The sequence below is a fragment of the Aptenodytes forsteri genome, unplaced genomic scaffold (genome assembly GCF_000699145.1).
Source record: "Aptenodytes forsteri isolate BGI_AS27 unplaced genomic scaffold, ASM69914v1 Scaffold6, whole genome shotgun sequence".
Classification (NCBI taxonomy): domain Eukaryota; kingdom Metazoa; phylum Chordata; class Aves; order Sphenisciformes; family Spheniscidae; genus Aptenodytes; species Aptenodytes forsteri.
Window position 1 is genome coordinate 2,337,627 of NW_008795709.1, and position 16,754 is coordinate 2,354,380.

Here is a 16,754-nt window from a genome sequence, read left to right on the forward strand (position 1 = left end):
AAACGAGTTTGTTGGGGTGGGGGGGGGGGGTTGTGTTTGTGTGGTTTTTTTGTTTTTAATTTTCTTGAAATGTTTGATGCAGACCACTTCTGGGAACTCAGTTCCACTGCAAAAGGGTCCTTTAAGTCTCAGGAATGTTCATGTGGGTATATTGTGGCCATTGAATACTTAGCTGTTAAAACCTAAGCTATTCTTTCTTTTTCTTTGTTGTCTCGGTAAAGTAAGTTTTTAATGTAAAACAAGTAAAGTGCATGTTCCAGCTCATGACTCTCCAAGTTACTTTAGTTGATAGAAGCCAGACTTAGTTGATTTCTGTCTGCTGACCTAAGGCACTGGGATTTCTTTAATTGTGCTGGGTGTATCTCCTTAATATATTTGACTTAAAGGCAGGAATCTTGAAGCTGTAAAATTTCATCCAGTTTTCATGAAAACGAACAGACAGGTAGAGGGGATAGATGCCGTTGACTTTTCCAGTGAGAGGAAGGCTGCTTGACTCACCTCTTGTGTGGATTCTCTGATGTTTAGCAGAGAAAATGTAAGAAACCATTAGTTCACAGATTATAGAAGACTAATGTGCATTCTTAAATGACTGATTTTAAGTAAATGTTATCAAAAAGGACACTTACTCCTTTTCTGTTATTTGTGTAATAATATATGTCAATAGATGGTCAGAAGAAGTGATAATGCATCACTGCTCCCTATTTAATGTCTAGTGCCCAGCACTCAATAGGGAATTCACGCAATGTGTCAAAATGAACCGTGATGCCAGAACTATATTGATAATGCACAGCTCTGTATTTAATTTCATTTAACCCCAGACATTGCTGTCTCTTACTATTATTTAGTGCCAGTGGGTGATTAGTACATTGTTTTGTTTTGAAATGCAGGAGAGAATAAACTAATGCTGATCAGTAGAGTAATCATTTTGAGGAGATGATAAACACTGACATTTTGCCCTAAGCCAGGAGTGTACCATGGTTGAGACTGCATAATCCTCTGGCCTGGGCTGACCAAAAGGGTAAGTCACTAGTTGTAGTCTCTTAAGGGCTGGATCCAGATTGCTTAACTTGGGACTTGAACAGAATCCAGCATACGAGTCCCAATCAGCAATGTGGAATGCCTTTTTCTCTGTAGCACCATCTATTCCAGGCAGCTGAAAACACCAGGTAGCCTGTCTGATTGGCCTGAAATTGTCTAGGCATTAAGAGTTTACATACAAGGCATACTCTGAAATGCCCTAGTCAGAGGAGATAAGTGATGCAATCAATAAATTTTGCCTAAATTGGAATTGCAGCAGAAGTTAGGAAACATGTTGGTACTGACCTGTAGAGATGCGTATCCTTACCCATAAGTTTGTGCTGATCTTGCCTGACACGTTAGCAGTTTTGAATTGGTTGTAAAAACACTGCTAGAAGTGGTAGCAGTTTCTTCTTTTTGCGGTTGAAATACATGCCCAGGGAGTTGAGAAGCTTGGCTTAGAGCTCTTCTCAGCATGACGTTCATTGAGTCACATCCCAGGAAACTGCATTAGCTGTAAAGCTAAAAGTTGATAGCACAGCCTACTTGGGCCCTGGTTCACTTCCATGTCACATGCATTGCTGTGGTTTTTTTTTTGTTTTGTTTTCTTTCTTCCCCTGCAAGTAAATGTGCTACACTAACTGTCCCATCTTTTGTTGCCAGTAATCTCCCCAGTCTACCAGTAGTGGCCAGAATGAGATACTTGAGGGGTTTGGCACCTTATGAGGGAAGAAATACCTGTTTTATCTCAGACAATGTGTCTCTCCCTGAGCTAAACAGGACCCAATACTGATCATGGATTTTACTTTTTTTTGTAATGCAAATGGTGTAAGATATGCAGCAAAACAAGAAGAAAGGCTATCTTCATAGCTGCACAGAGGTTCACTAGTGCATTGTCTTGAGAGTAGACAGAGAAGATCTCTGCTTAGATGGTTCATGTTATCACCTGTGACATGCCCATAAACTGTAATATTTCTGAGAGCCAAACCTGAAGAAAAAACAGCATTTTACATGGAAAAAATTAATTCAAGAGTAAGTCATTGGCAGGCAGAGAACTGACAGGAGACTCAATTTCAGAGCCCTGTTTCCTATTAGAATAGGATAGCAGCTGTAGGTGGTTGCTGAGAAGGTGGCTTCAGCAGCAAAACCAGTTTTGGAACTTCGTTACCCCTGTGTTGTAGTCAGTGAGGACCTGCTTTAACTGTTAACTCCTCACCTAGCCCCAACTTGGAGGGGGTTTCTGAAGTTTAATCTTAGCTTGGATTTATTCAGTGCTCTGGTTTACTAATGCATATAACTTACTTAATTGTTAATTACCAAACACGCAACCCGAAACAGACATTTTGGATAAAAGAATGGTAGTTGTCATCTCCTTTCACGAACTAATGTATATTACTTCTGTATTTTAACTCTGTGTTAAAAGAACTGCTCAAAATGTTTTAAAAGTGGTACTTTCATATTTATCTCTAGTATTGTATTTTATTAATTACACGATCATATAATTTAATTAGAATCCATTTTAGTAGTCTCCTTTCAGAGTTGTTTACATTGCTTGATATTGCCCCATCCTACTAGGGGTTTTTATCACTAAACTGATGCAGTTCTTGTATTATTGAAGGGTGCCACTTTGGATGCCATGACTGTAGTTGCTGCTGAAGTTCAAGTTCATAGTTCTGTGGTTTAACTCCCCTGCTACACTGTACAAAATTACAACTTGGCTGTGGGTTATGGCCAGCATAAAGTTGGCGTGTTACAGAGCGGATGTCATATGGTCTATAGTCATTCAGCAAAACCTACTAGTGAATCGGGCAAAGAGTTACTTCTTTCAGTGGAAGTGCTGATCAAGGTGACGGTGTGATCATAGTACCTGTGGTATGTGCTAGAATACCCCATCCAGGTAGCTATTGCTGCTAGTGAGCTCTAACGCCAGGTTTAAGTAGCTGTCACTTGACTGAACCATGCCATAGGGTTGACTTAGCCCAGTTTGTTTCCAAGCTGAAAATTAATTTGAAGTAATGTCTTTTAGCAATATACAAAATACATTTTTCTCCTAAGCATGCATATGTTAACATAGGTGATTATTGGCATCTGCTATGAGGTAGTATAGGATGTATGTATTTTCCCAGTCATCTAGTTACAATACAGATGGAATCCAGGGGCTTCTTGCTCAATTTATTGAGCTCTATGTTTTGAATTGTTAAAATGTGAGGGAAGCTTTCAGAGCTGACGTGACCTGGGAGAACACACATCTTCTGCAACTAATTGAGCATTCAGGGAAGTTCATTGGGTGGTGTTGGACCTTGAGGAGGAAACATCCCTCACACTTATCTCAGATGAAGGCAAAAAGTGTTCCTTGATACCTTCACTAACTGTTGAAACAGTAACAATGAAAGAGATGACCAAAGGGTAAGTCACTGATTGTAGTGTTCTTTTCATTGACCTTCTGGGTTGTGAATTTCAGAATGGTTTAAATCTAGCTAAAAACTCTTATCATGCTAGGACATGCTAGTGTCCTGTGTCAGCATGCCTTTCCTAGGAAGACTAGAAGTTTTTCCCCCTTTTTCGTTTCTTTTGGGGGGTGGTGGTGTTTGTTTTGGTTTTTGTTTGGGGTTTTTTGTGTTAGAATGTCTTCTCCCTTCATACAGTTTTCTTACAAGCTTTGGGTCAACACTTTGCTGCAAGTGGTAAGAACTGTCTGTCTTTTTTTATATAGCAAATATGTCTCAACCTTAGAGGCTATTTAGAAGCTGTTCCAGAAAGTACATTCATACCTATATGGTCTCCTTCCAGCTACTCTGGCAGCATAAAAAATTCCACCATAAGGATCCTCTGACTTTGATGGCCCTAAGATAACAGGAAGATCAGAGTCTGTCCTTCCTTTTGCATACTAAGGGACCTGAATAATAGTGTTGTTTATACTGACACTGTTTATCTGCTGTCTTCCATGATTGGTCTGCTTTTAATGATTTAAGTGTTTGCCAGATTTTAACCATTTTAGGGAGTGAAATTTTTCTCTTTGCCTCACTATATTGTTGGTTTTTGTTTTTTAATGGTTCAGGTCTTTTGAGAGTGGCGCTTGGGTAAACTGAAGTTTAATCGATGTTAGTAGACTCAGTGGCTCAGAGTAGAAAGTTGAGTGTCTACAGTTCACCTTTTCTTTTGTCAAAACAAAGATCACTGGGGAGTAGGTGCAGGAATGTGTCGTAAGAGTTGTGTGTGCTGATGACTTAGATCAAAGTGGGCTGCAGCAAGGATACCAGTTGTCACTGCAGCGGGATAGACTGCACTGGGTAATGTCTTGATGGAAGTGATTTCACTTTTGGGTAAGTGATTCAAATAAGCTGTGTGAGCCTGCTAGCAAGGCACCTGGTGCTGTTGCCTTAAGACAGGTAGATGGTAGGGTCAAAGCACACAAGCGTGGCACCAAGAGGGTAAAAGCTCCTTAATTCCAGCCTTGTTCAGTGACTGAGCCTGCTGTGTAACACAGGGTAAATCATGATGCTTCCTGTCTGTGTCTCCTTACCTGTAAAACTGGGATTATTACGTATGTTAGTCTGTTACCCTACATGAGTGTTCAAGACCAAGAATTGAGAGGTGTTTTGGGTGTTGGGTTTTTTCTGTGTCACACTTTAAAATGTTGAATGTTACATACTTGCCACCATCTTTTCTCCCTCCTCTTCCCCTCAAAAAAAATAAAAATCTAGAATAACTTATATAAAAAATTATTGATTCCATTCAATTCTTTGTATTCACCAGGGTGGGGTTTTTTATTTCCCTTTATCTGTTTAGTGGTTTAAATAGTTTCAATGAATTCAGTCTAATGAAGTATAATCTTTACTGATTCGATGTGGGCTTTTCTAGGTGTCCTCCAGCTACCATACTTTCCAACTTTTGTACACTATCAGTATTAAAGTTGCTGATCTCTGGTAACAGAGCTTGTCTCTTAATCCTTTTTTTAAATAATGGGGTTATGTTCGAAGCTTCCCGATGATAAGGAATCTGTTCAAACTCCCATGAACTTTTACAAATGTCACTTAAGAGTTTACTGGTTTCTTTGCTTACTTCCTTCAAAACTTTGTGGATTTATGTTATACAAACTATGTTCATCTAACCTTTGCTGATAACCAGTTTGGTTGTATGTTCAGCACATTGTTCCCACTGGCACCCAAAAATAATTAATTTCAGGGATGGACAGATTTTAAGTATGTACAAAGGATCTGAAGGTCATTGACTTTAATGAGAATGGTGATGTTCACCACCTTTCATTATTAGGACCTTTTTAGAACAGTTTTGCTTTTGCAAGGGGCTGTATCTCCTTAACTTCTCTTTTTGTGTCTCTGGGACACTTGCACAAATTTCCAACTTCCTGTGAGAGGGGAGTGAGCCAGGTAGCCTTTTTAGAAGAATATTAAGGCTCTATTTTAATTTTCAGGTACTTTTAAACTTTTTACATTTTTTTTAAGTCATTACTTTTGCTCAAATTCTCTGTAAATAAAAGCCTTTTAGCTGGGAAGGCAAATATCTAGATCTCATCCACAGAACCCTGAAAATTCTGCCCCCTATTACTGTAATGACCAGCATGTGCCTCTTACTATGAGTTATTTGATCACTTTCTGTATATTACTCTTGTGAGAATGTGAGGAGGAGGAATATTTTCTTTTACAAACATGTCTGTAATTTTCTGTTTTACTGCTTTTCTTTTTGCTGTGCCTCATAATTTTCTGTTCATTCTGTCTTTTATTGTTCTGGGCTGAAGATCTTAACTTTCATATATCTTTCTGTTTTCTGATTATAACTTTTCTACGTATAATTTATTATTAACATGTGAAATTGTCCTTAATAGGTGTGATTATTCCTGTTTCCTACTTCCCTTCATCTCTGAGGCTTCCAGCACAGTCTGTTCTTCCTGCTTTGACTGCCTTTTTGCAAATCCAGAGTGCAGGATGTATTTACGTGTCTTCCCCTTCATGCTGTGTGTGCTGCTGTAGCCAGTCTAGGCTAGAATTAGCAGTTGTGGTTTTTCTTCTGAATTTACTCTTTAATCATAGTCTTCTAATTCTTTTGGCTTCTTTTTACTTTAACAATTTCTGTTAGTGTCCTTCTCCATTCCCTTCCCCGCTTTTATCTGTTTACTGTTGCTGTCTGTTTTATCTGCACTCCTTTGCCAGGCAACAAAATGCATCCTCTTATTTTTTTGGTTGAGCAGTTTGTTCAGTGCTTTTTCTTGTGTATGTTTTTGCAGAAACAACAAGATATGTTCTAACTCTTGATCAGTTTTATTTAATTGGTCATTACCATAAAATTCTGGTTTGTTGTTACTCATTTTTCTTTCGCTTTCCCTTTGTATTTATAGGGTTTTTTCAATGTGTTTCATATTCTAGGCACAACATAGGCTTTCCCATTGTAGAATGTTCCTCTGAAGGAGACTTTATTCTTTCCAAACCACCAGACACAGGGGGACTAATCTCTTTTGGCACTGTAGCTGAACAGTTGGTGTATGAATTGGGCAATCCTCGGCGGTATCTTTTACCAGATGTCACATGTGACTTTTCCGAAGTTTCCATCACCGAAATTCCAGGTTAGTCCTCTTACATGTTAAGAGATCTGTGTCAATGAACCGGGTTATCAAACTAAAGCAGTTACTTTAATTTCCATGTTTTCTCTGCATATTTCTTGTTAAATCAGTTCCTTGAGTGTGATACTGTACTATACTGATTTTTTTCCAAGGACTTTTGCTAGAAATTCCTTTAGAAATTTTAACTGTGCTCTTATTTATCTTGCTGGCTGACTAATTTAAATCTTTGATCACTACTCCTTTTGCTTTACTTTTTAATGCACACCTTGCACCTACCAAGTCTTTAAACTCTGTATTCTGTTTGAGCAACATTGAGACAGCTCCACTATGATTTCAGTGGGTTTTTTAAACCGCAGCTCAGTTTCTTCGCTCAAAAAAATGTATGTTTTGTACATGTTTTCTCATATGGCATTTGAAATGTTGGTAACAATGGAAAGCTGTGTCTTTCAAAGCACTACTTGGTAATGGTGTTTTTCTTAGACATTTAATTGGATCATGTTAAGTGATAAAAGTGTGCTTAGGTACAGGACTTCCACCAGAGAACCTCTGTTCGAAAAAGTCCATTTGCTATCCTTGAAACTCTCAACAGCCAGTAGACTAAGATGGGTATAATGTATGTTCTGGATTTAGCTTTAAAGGCAAAACACACAAATCCCCCCACCCCGGCTTAACAGATTTGAAGATCTGTAGGTTGGATAAGACAGCTTGAAAAAAGTGTTTAACTACAGTCATTTGAAGTTTGTTTTTACTGCATCTGTATTATATACCTCTTTTCATTCTAATGGAACTTATCTGTGACAGTATGCTGAGTGTCTTTATAAAACTTAGAACGGTTGAAATCTCAAATTAAAAACTCACTGTGATAAAACTCAGAACACTGTAGCATCAAAAATATTTTGCTTCAATAATAAAAGTACTGTAAAATTGTACAGTGAACCTTCTGCTCATGCAACATAACCAATGACAGGCTGATAAGGCCAGCTTGCTGCTCTTAGCCACTAGTCTTTTTTTTAAAAAAAAAAAAAAAACAACAAAAAACCCCTAACCTTCCTATGAACAAGCTGTTAAGCCAGCTTGCTGCTTTTAGCCCCTAGGTTTTTTTTTAAAAAAAAAAAAAAAACCCCTAACCTTCCTATGAACTTTTAACTTTTAAATGACCCGATATGACATGTTTGAACTTAAAATGAACTTTCACATGAACTTTCAGTTAGCCCTCTTAGAAATATAACAGATGGAAAATGGGCAGATTTCTTAAATATTTTTAATTTGAAGTGCTTTGACACGTACACCAGTAAAAACAGGCAAGCTATCTATTTTTGCTGTCTACATTGCCAATTTTATTGTCCTGCTGGATTACTTGCAGTGTTTGAACTGAGAGGTGCTTCTGTTTTCTTTTTGTCAATGGATGCTATGCATTTTGTTTTGTGGGGTTTTTTCTTTGTATTACTCCTTCACTTGGAACACGAAACTCTTCCAGATCTTCACCCTGCCTGCAGGAATATTGTTCTATATTGTGCTGGTTTTGGTTTGAGAGAGTTAATTTAACCTCATGTCATCAATCTTGCGGAGAGAGTGATGTTATTTGAGTGACATGTAAAATTTCTGGTAGTCACATCACTTTTTCAGATATGTTCTGATTTGATCTCTTCAGAGTACTTGTGTAAAGCTTTGAACTGCTTCCTAAATATTTGCAAGCACAGGTTAGGTACAGGTGAGCTACAGTATAATTCTGTCTGTCTGACATGAGGTGCTGATCCTGCACTGCTAATTATCAAGGAGTTGCACCTATTGATTTTCTCCAGTTCAAGCTTGAACCTGATACCATGACACCAGTTTTCTCCAGTTTCTTTTTGTCATTAATATTCCTAATACTGAACATGGTGGTTGCCCTGGAACATACATTCAGACTGTTCTGTTTCTGTTATTGACAAGAAGTCTAAAGTTAAGTTATCCCTTCACTTACTAAGCTATTGGCAAATAAGCTCTCGCTGGTTTCTCATCTTTCTTGTTTTGTTTCTTTCCCAAGTGAAGGACTGCAGTCCACTCCAGCTGCCTACAGTAAATTGTATGCTCTGTGTGTGTTCAGTAACTGGCTGTTAAATAGAAAATAACTATTGGGTCTGAAGTCCTAAGGCTGCTTTCTGTGTTAAGTATTTTTTAAGTACGTGAATAAACATTTCAAGCATTCTATTAAAAGACTCGTTGAAGTCATAAATTTAGTCACCAATTTGCTGTTTGCGTTTCTAAGGCAGGGAGGACTGTTTCGTGAGAGGTTCTCTCTTCTGTGGCAGTACAGCTATCAGTGATTTGCTTTTTAATTAAGTGCATTTGATTAATATGTATCACAAAAGAATGTCTTTGAAGTTATATTGAAGAAGCTTAAATATTGATTTTTAACCACTATAGGTTTTGATGGTGGGGCAGTGAAAGTTCATGGAGCAAAAGGATCACCTCCTTCAACGTTTTATAAGGTATTATCTCTTTCAGTGGGGTGTAAGGTATTTTTGATTTACAGAATCTTATATTTTGGAGAAAATACTAAATATTTTCTGCCAAAAACTGTTACCACTTAAAAATCCTCATCCTCTCTGCCCCGAGAGTGAAAGAAAGAGGGGAAAAAAGAAAAAAAGACAAACCTTATTTGATACATAAAAACATGTTAATTTGTATTAACATGGCCGGGGTAGTTCTTTTCTAGCAATAATAATAATTTTTAAAACGTCTTAGCCCACTAACACCTTTATACTTGCTGATTTTTATACTGGCATGTTAATTTTGTTCTATGTCCTTGTGAAATTTATCTGCCAAGTAGTTTTCAAAAGGTAAGTAATGAGTAACTACATCTGTCAAGAGAGCAGCTAAGAATGAGACTGATAGTCTCCTGAAATAGTCTGTTGAAAGAAACCTGCACTTCCAGTAAAACTGTGAAGTTCTATGTTTGTTACTATAGTCTTCTAGCCGTCTCCATTCCCTGAATGGATGCTAGGGTAATACAGTTCTGGTGAAGTACCAGTAGGGCTGGATCCTTTTCTTGTTTAAGCTACTGGCAAAACTGACTTTTACAGAAGCAAGGTCGAGATGAAATTTACTGCTTAGCACAGTCATACCAAAAGTGAGTTAACCAAAGCAGGGAATTGTGCTAATATTTCTGTTTAAATAATATAATGTATGTCTGAGCATAATTTTTCTTTGAAACTTTTCACTGCATTTTTAAAATAATCCTGACACTTTTAAAACCAGTTTTATATAAGAGAGTTTCAGTTTTTAAAAGACACAGTATTTCAAAGATGATTAATATCACCAAAGCAGGTTTGGTTTGGTGAGTTGTAAAGTCAGAATAGAAGAGCTCTGTAAAGGCTCCATAACTGAAGTGTACTGACAAAGCATTTTTAGAATTGAGTAGTATACCACAGGTCACTCTCTTCTCATGCCCTTAGTTAGTTTTCCACTTCTGTCAGCTTTCTAGTAATCACGTTTGTATCAGCTTTATGAAAAAGGGGTGTGATATTTTAAAAGTAGCATGGGAGTGTAGTCTGAACAATCAGATGGATTCTGAAAAATTAATTTCTAAACTTTCACCTAACATAATGAAGCATTGATGGGTTTTTTTGATAGGCAGCCTACAATTTCAGTACAATATTTTCTTGTCAGCTTTTTGTGTTTCCTCAGAACTTTATTAGTTCAAGCGTTCTAGTTACATAATGCTGGAACAACAAATTTCCTTTCTCTGAGTGATCTGTGTCTGCATTATCTGCATCTGGGAATAACTGTGTCTTTTTAATCTGAAAATAACGTCTTTGTTGTGTTTGAAACAACAACAAAATAGTCTTAAAACATAAATTATAAGCACATTTCTAAAAGATACTTAGTTTTAAAAATCAGGCTTACGGTGTCTTTGTATAACTGACGAAGAAGTCAATTTAGAAGTAATTCCTAAAAATGGCATAGAATGAAGAGTATACTTTTGTACAAAACATCAAATTCCATCAATGAAATGACAGCTATGCTAATGCTCTTATTATTCCTGTAGTAAATAGTGGAATTTGTTACAGGCAAATACAGAAGGCCGTGAATGTATGAAGCAGGAAATACTTTTTCTTCCTTGGTCCGAGTGTGCGGTTTGAAGCAGAGTATGTCTTGCTGCTTCTCACAACTTTCAGTGACTGTTCTGTTCAGCAGCCTTGTCCTCCTGCAGTTTTTGTTCTTGCCTTTACATTTCCATACTTCAGTATATCTAAAGGAAATAACTGAGATTTGAGATTTTCAGTTGATGAACCATGAAATGGAATAAACAAAACAGAATGACTGACTGTTTTTTACACAGCAGTAAAATAAGAATTAAGTTTTAATTTATTTCTTATTTATTTATTATTGTCTTAAGTAGGGCATTTGAAAGGTATGTGTTTAGGAATATATTTTTTTAATATATCTTATGTTTTGTATATTAAACAGTGTAATGATACTCTAAAATATGTAAGTTAAACTTCCTGTGAAATATTTCTATTTTTTGAAAGCTTAATTGGCTGTCAGTGATAAATGGACATATGCTTTGCACACCTGTTTTAGAAGTTAATTTTTAGGAAATGAACTTAGTATGTTCAACTTGGCTAGGAAGTGACTAAATGCATATTATAACAAGCTAGAAATATTTTAAGAGTGTGTTACATCTTTCGGTAACCTTACAGTAAGTGTAGAGGAAAATTATTTAATTGCTGCATTAAAGGTGAAATGTAGTTAGTAAAACAATGATAAGAGAAAGTGAGATATAAGGTTAATTTCAGGGAAAATAATGAGAAATACATTACCTGTGAAATAGCTTCTCAAAAGAAATAGCTGAAACACCATTTTTTGGGACACTTAAAAAGTAGACTAGGTAAAGTGTTTGAAAACTTACTGTAGGACAAACATTTCTGGTTGTTGAGAGTTATGGTGAATATCTTACCAGGTTCTTCAATTTCTGTTTTTGTTTTTGTTAGGTAAGAAATGTTGAAAATGCTATTCGTACTTAGTTTAAATAGATCTAGTAAAGCTTTTCTACCATATATGGCCACACATTATGGTCATTACTTTCACTGTATTAGAGCTCTGTTAAGCAGCTGCAGCACTGGGAGTCTAGTAAAATGCTCATTAGTTAAATGTTTGCAATGTATAGCATGTTCTTTTGTGTGTGTATGTGATATTTTTCCACATCTACTTTAATACTTCTGGGAAACTTATGTCTGATCTATTTCACTGTGATGGATTATTCAGCTTTTCAACATCAGAATGTGTCCTATGTACCAAAATAGGTAAGTACAAGAGAATTTAAGGATGACGATGAGAAGTGATTCAGAGTTTCACAGTTTTGCAGATTTGAATCTTTCTCCAATAGAATTTTGAATTTTAAATAATGGAGTAAACTTTTGTGATGCTGATGATGGTTTCTTGCTATTCCGATTCTGCTTAATGTACGGATAACGATTGTCAGAGAGCATTTATAGCATATCAGTACTGAATCCCATGTAATTTCATAATCCCTTTATCATTAGGTAAATGCCACTTACCTTGATGGCTTCAGAGCTACTGCTGTCTGTCCAGTGGGAGGTCCAAAGGCAGTACAAAAAGGAAAACGCACTGCAGAAAGTATTCTTCAAAGGTTAGTATTTGAGTCTTGGAAGGGGTTTTGGTTTTCAGAGATGATGAAAATAGAACTGTGACATATGGCAATCATACTAACCTTGTAAGAACCCTAGAAGATTATAATCTTCCAATTGGGAGGACATTTCAAGACTTAAGTAGCCTGCTTAGGAAACCTGTTTTCAACATACAACTACACTTCAGCTACATTTGACAGAGCGAGAAAGGTCTCAAATATTGTTGAAAATAGATGGCTGGATAGTGGAGAGAAACCCAAATTAATGAGGGAAAAGCTGTAATTCAGATTAAAATTTATTAGGTGCCGGAGAGAAATCTACGTGAAACTATTTTCACTGATTTTCACAGAACTTCTTTTTATCAAAAATCTTAGTGCTATGAAATGTAGGCAGTTTACTAAGTTTGTGTTTTAAACAAAATTATCTCAGTACCTTGTAAAATGTGACTAATGATTTTTGTTTGCTAGAACAATTTTACAATTGTAAGACAGACTGATAAACCTCTAGTCATATTATCATGCCAGTATATTTGGGCGAGGGGGGATTGCTCTTAACTAGAATTCCATATCCTCATGGAAGTCTCTGAGCATTTACTTGATAGCCCCAATCTTTCTAGTTATGAGATCTATCTCTTCGTGCCATGTTTCATATAAAACTTCCCCTGCCCCCCGCTATTATTGACCCATGCAGCAAGTACACTAGGATAGATACCTGTCAGAAATGCAAGGTTTACTGTGGACTTAGAGTGACTTACTGCTCGTGCCCCTGTACAGCACTGTGAAGGAGGAGCTGTGTGACTTCCCTCAAGAGACATAGCAGATAAGAGCGGGCTGATACGGGATGTGTAATTAAGCTATGAAATCCCTTTCTTCAGAGTGGTGCAAATGCTAAAAGTGTACATGTCCAAGAGCTACTGAGAAAATCAATGAAGAAAAAAAACCCAAGAGCTGTTAAATACAAAGACTCAGAAGTCCCAGAAAAGCAATATTTTTGGGAGCTAGGTGATTATTTTGGAAATAGAATGCTATATTTTCCCTTTCATGTTTGCTCTTGGACATTATTTCAGACTGGACTACGTGAATGTTTGTCTGATTGAAACAGCTTGTGGTGCTACTGCCTCTGTGACCACTAGAAAATTAATTCAGCCTGCTTACTGTGCTGTCCTGAGTATCCTCAGAAGAGGGGTGATGGGAGGTAGCCAAAGGCTGGTTAACTGGCTTGATAAGTGGCCTCTAGCCCATGAGGCATGCCTGGAGCAGCCATGGCTAGTTCTGTGCATTAAAAATCACAATATACAGTATTGCCCATCAATATATTCTCCATCTTAAACAGCATCTTAAAGAGCTTAATGTGTGGAATCATTTATTCAGCATGTTCGAAAGATTAGTGTATGTCAGCCCAGATACAGAATAAGAGTTAAGCTATTCTGATCGCTGTCAGAATGCTCTACCAGTAACTACATCTCTTTAGGAAGCTCTGACTTCAGTCTTTCCACCAATTCCTGTTGCAAGAGAATGTCTTTCAGGAGGACATGATCTTTCAGCTAGCCAGCTTCCAGCCCGTTCCAGATTAAATTCTGCCCAGTAGTCTAATGGCAACAAGTACAGAATAAGGTGCACAAATTTCAAGTGCTTCATTTGTACAGGTCAAGTTGGCAGCTGAAGACATTAAGCAGCTTTGGCAGCTTGTAATATGACTTTCACTTCTTCCTTGAATGCTTCTCCTTTATTCATTTTTGAAAGCAGGAGAGATTTGGCAGTATGTGTGTGAAGAAGTGTCTTTGGAGTAGTCTTTGGTTTCCTTTTATTTTTGATGGTTCTCTGTTGCATTACCAAGACACGTGAAAGGGCTAAAAATTACCCACAGAATGTATTTTGAACTCTAGTATCTCTAACTGTAATGTTTGTAGAGAAATAATTTAAAAAATAACTTACTATAGACATGGTTTGCAACTTTAGGTACCTTAAATCAAGTATCTGTCTTTCTGTTGTCATCAAAATAAAGATGGCCTCATTTGTGGTACATGGACCACCTTCAACTCTTCATAACAATTGGAAAATTACATTTTGTATTTAAGTCCTGTATGCTGCTTCATTTTTCAGGTACCATGCTAGTATTTACAGCACTGATGATATATTAACAGTGTCTTCAAAATGTTCCACTGATGCAAAATATTTTTCTCATCCTAACATAATTCCAATGTTTCAACTGATAAAATCTTCTATATAGCTAGAAGGGTGCCAGACCAAGATTACTGGGAAACCAGTTTAGGTGCTTCAGAATTTAATTTATTTTTCAATCTGCAACATGATAATAAATTGGACTATTTTTAACGGTTGGACTCTTAAAACTTTTTTCTAACTTTTTTACTGTGATTTTTTTTTTATTTTTGGACTTCGTGTGATTATTTTTGATGATAAAACTATAGCGGTCATTTTCAGTTTTAGTGCTTGAGAGTTGCGCTGTTTTTCCTAAGAGTTGTTGCAAACAGTCTGTTTAATGCAAATTTAATATTTGTCAAAAACCAGTATTAATTCCTGGCTCTCAAAGCAGTGCGTGTTTTCATGGTGTACAAAAAGAAGCTAATGTTCATCCCCATTATTAATCTTGATTGGACAAACTTGGCACTCTTGACACAATGTGCTTTTGGTGGAAATATCTTTATAGAAAGAGTTTGAGGGATTTCAGTGCCAGACTGGAAAGGAATGACTAATGAAGAAATGTTCTCTTTAAAAACTTTATGTAGTTTTTGGCATTTGAGTCTTATGTTCATTAATCCCAAATAAATATCTTTAAGGTTTGAATAAAAGTTCCTTCTTCAGTTCTCTTTTTTCCATTTCCCCCCCCCCCCCCTTCTTCTTCTTCGGTGCCTGTGATGTAATGAGGTAGTTTCATGTATTTACTGGTAGTTCATAATGCCTTATAGCAGAAACAGTTAAGAACTGAATTACCAGTATGAAAACCAGGAAGACTGCATATACTGTAATTATATTTCAAGCTGTCTTTGTTTTAAAGATAAAAGTAAGAGCTGAAATCCATTTATTTGTCTTTGCCTGTCATCTTTCAAATAATTTGAATAAACACAAGGCTTGGTTTAAAACCTAGATAAATTCAGAGGCATAACTTCCTTGTCAGTAATCACTTGATTTGTAGTATTCGGATGTATTTGTTTAGTGTAAAGTATTCATAGTCCAGTTTACATGACAGAGCTAACTCCTGTGGACCACACAGGGCTACTTCAGATAATCATTTTGAGGCAGTTTACTAATAAAAAAAAATCATTGTTGCAGGACTCGTCTTATTTTCAGTCAGCTTGGGTATGAAGATTACAGTGCAGTTAACATACAGGTTTTAGGGTCTGAAGATACATATGGACCTCATGCTAGAAGGAGTATAGATGGTGTAAGTATTCAGTGGAGTGTTCTTAAACTTTTACTGACCTCTTTTAATCTTTCCATATTGTTATCTTTTCCACAACTTTAAAGGAAGTCACTATCATCTTGGGAATTTCACCCCATCATCTTGCAAAGAATTCAGTGTCACTACTTAGTGTACAAAATTAACACTGACAAGGTCTTTGCAGTATTGGGTCTTCCAGAGGCACTGATATGCAGTCTTACAAAAATGTTATTGTAGTCTGTTCTGATGTTGTTCATCTGAAGAAAGAGCTTCTTATAAAAGTTCTTAACGATGTAGACATGTTGCATTAGATAGAACTCTAGAAGACCACATTATAAAGGTTGCAGAGTCAGGCAATGGCAGAATTATTGTTGCCTGTGCAACTTTAAAACTGTCTGTGAGTATTATTTGTGAAACAGTCTTCAACTATATAATCCTGCATTGTATTTTGGGACTTGTTAAATTCATATGTAGGAATATGAATGATGGCTGTAGCCACTGCAGCTGTGATATGCATGGTCTCTTTTCCTAATCTAGAATATGAAAGTCCTTTTTAAAGGAAAAAGACTGTAAATCTTGTCCTCACTTACATGCACTTTAAATATTTAGACAGTTTAGTTTGTTCCGAAACAGTAGTATCTAATTCTTCTTTGTCAATGGCAGCCTTGCAAAACTCTTAAGGTACACGTGGCAAAACTCAGCTCTGTGAGTTTGATCTTAGGAGTGCCAACACTTAAAATAGCCGACAATTTGTATGTATAGGAAACAAGAACGTGATGTGGAGAAAGGCGGTGAACTTCTTACTATAGAAATGAAGTGTTCTTAGAAATTGGGCAAGTTATATCTGCAGCTGTTCATTTTAGTGCTTGAACTTCAGTTTCATTCTGTGCAGCAGCAAGAGTTGCTTCCTGATGAACCAGCTTTATAATGTGGTCTTTTTCCTTTTAGGACCTTTTAAGTTAAGTGTGTTACTGAGACCGCGGAATCAAAATTTTGCAACATAGGAACAGATGTTCCAGATGTTGAACTTGTCTGTGTTCTGGTCGTACCAGCTCCTTATGATTATGCATTGTAATACATTCTATGTAATGATCTAATTAAAGAAAGTTTTCTGTCTCGTTGTATAGAGT

The 16,754-nt window shown here is 36.7% G+C and overlaps 1 protein-coding gene across 1 annotated transcript in view; it reads left to right on the forward strand.

The window, feature by feature from the left end:
• Positions 1 to 16,754, forward strand: part of LOC103902324 — an 84,482-nt gene that overhangs the window by 31,415 nt on the left and 36,313 nt on the right. Inside the window, exons 11-14 of the mRNA XM_009283358.1 lie at positions 6,399 to 6,595; positions 8,999 to 9,063; positions 12,121 to 12,227; positions 15,516 to 15,627. Of these exons, the coding sequence (XP_009281633.1) occupies positions 6,399 to 6,595; positions 8,999 to 9,063; positions 12,121 to 12,227; positions 15,516 to 15,627 (481 nt within the window). The remainder of the gene's footprint in view (positions 1 to 6,398; positions 6,596 to 8,998; positions 9,064 to 12,120; positions 12,228 to 15,515; positions 15,628 to 16,754) is intronic.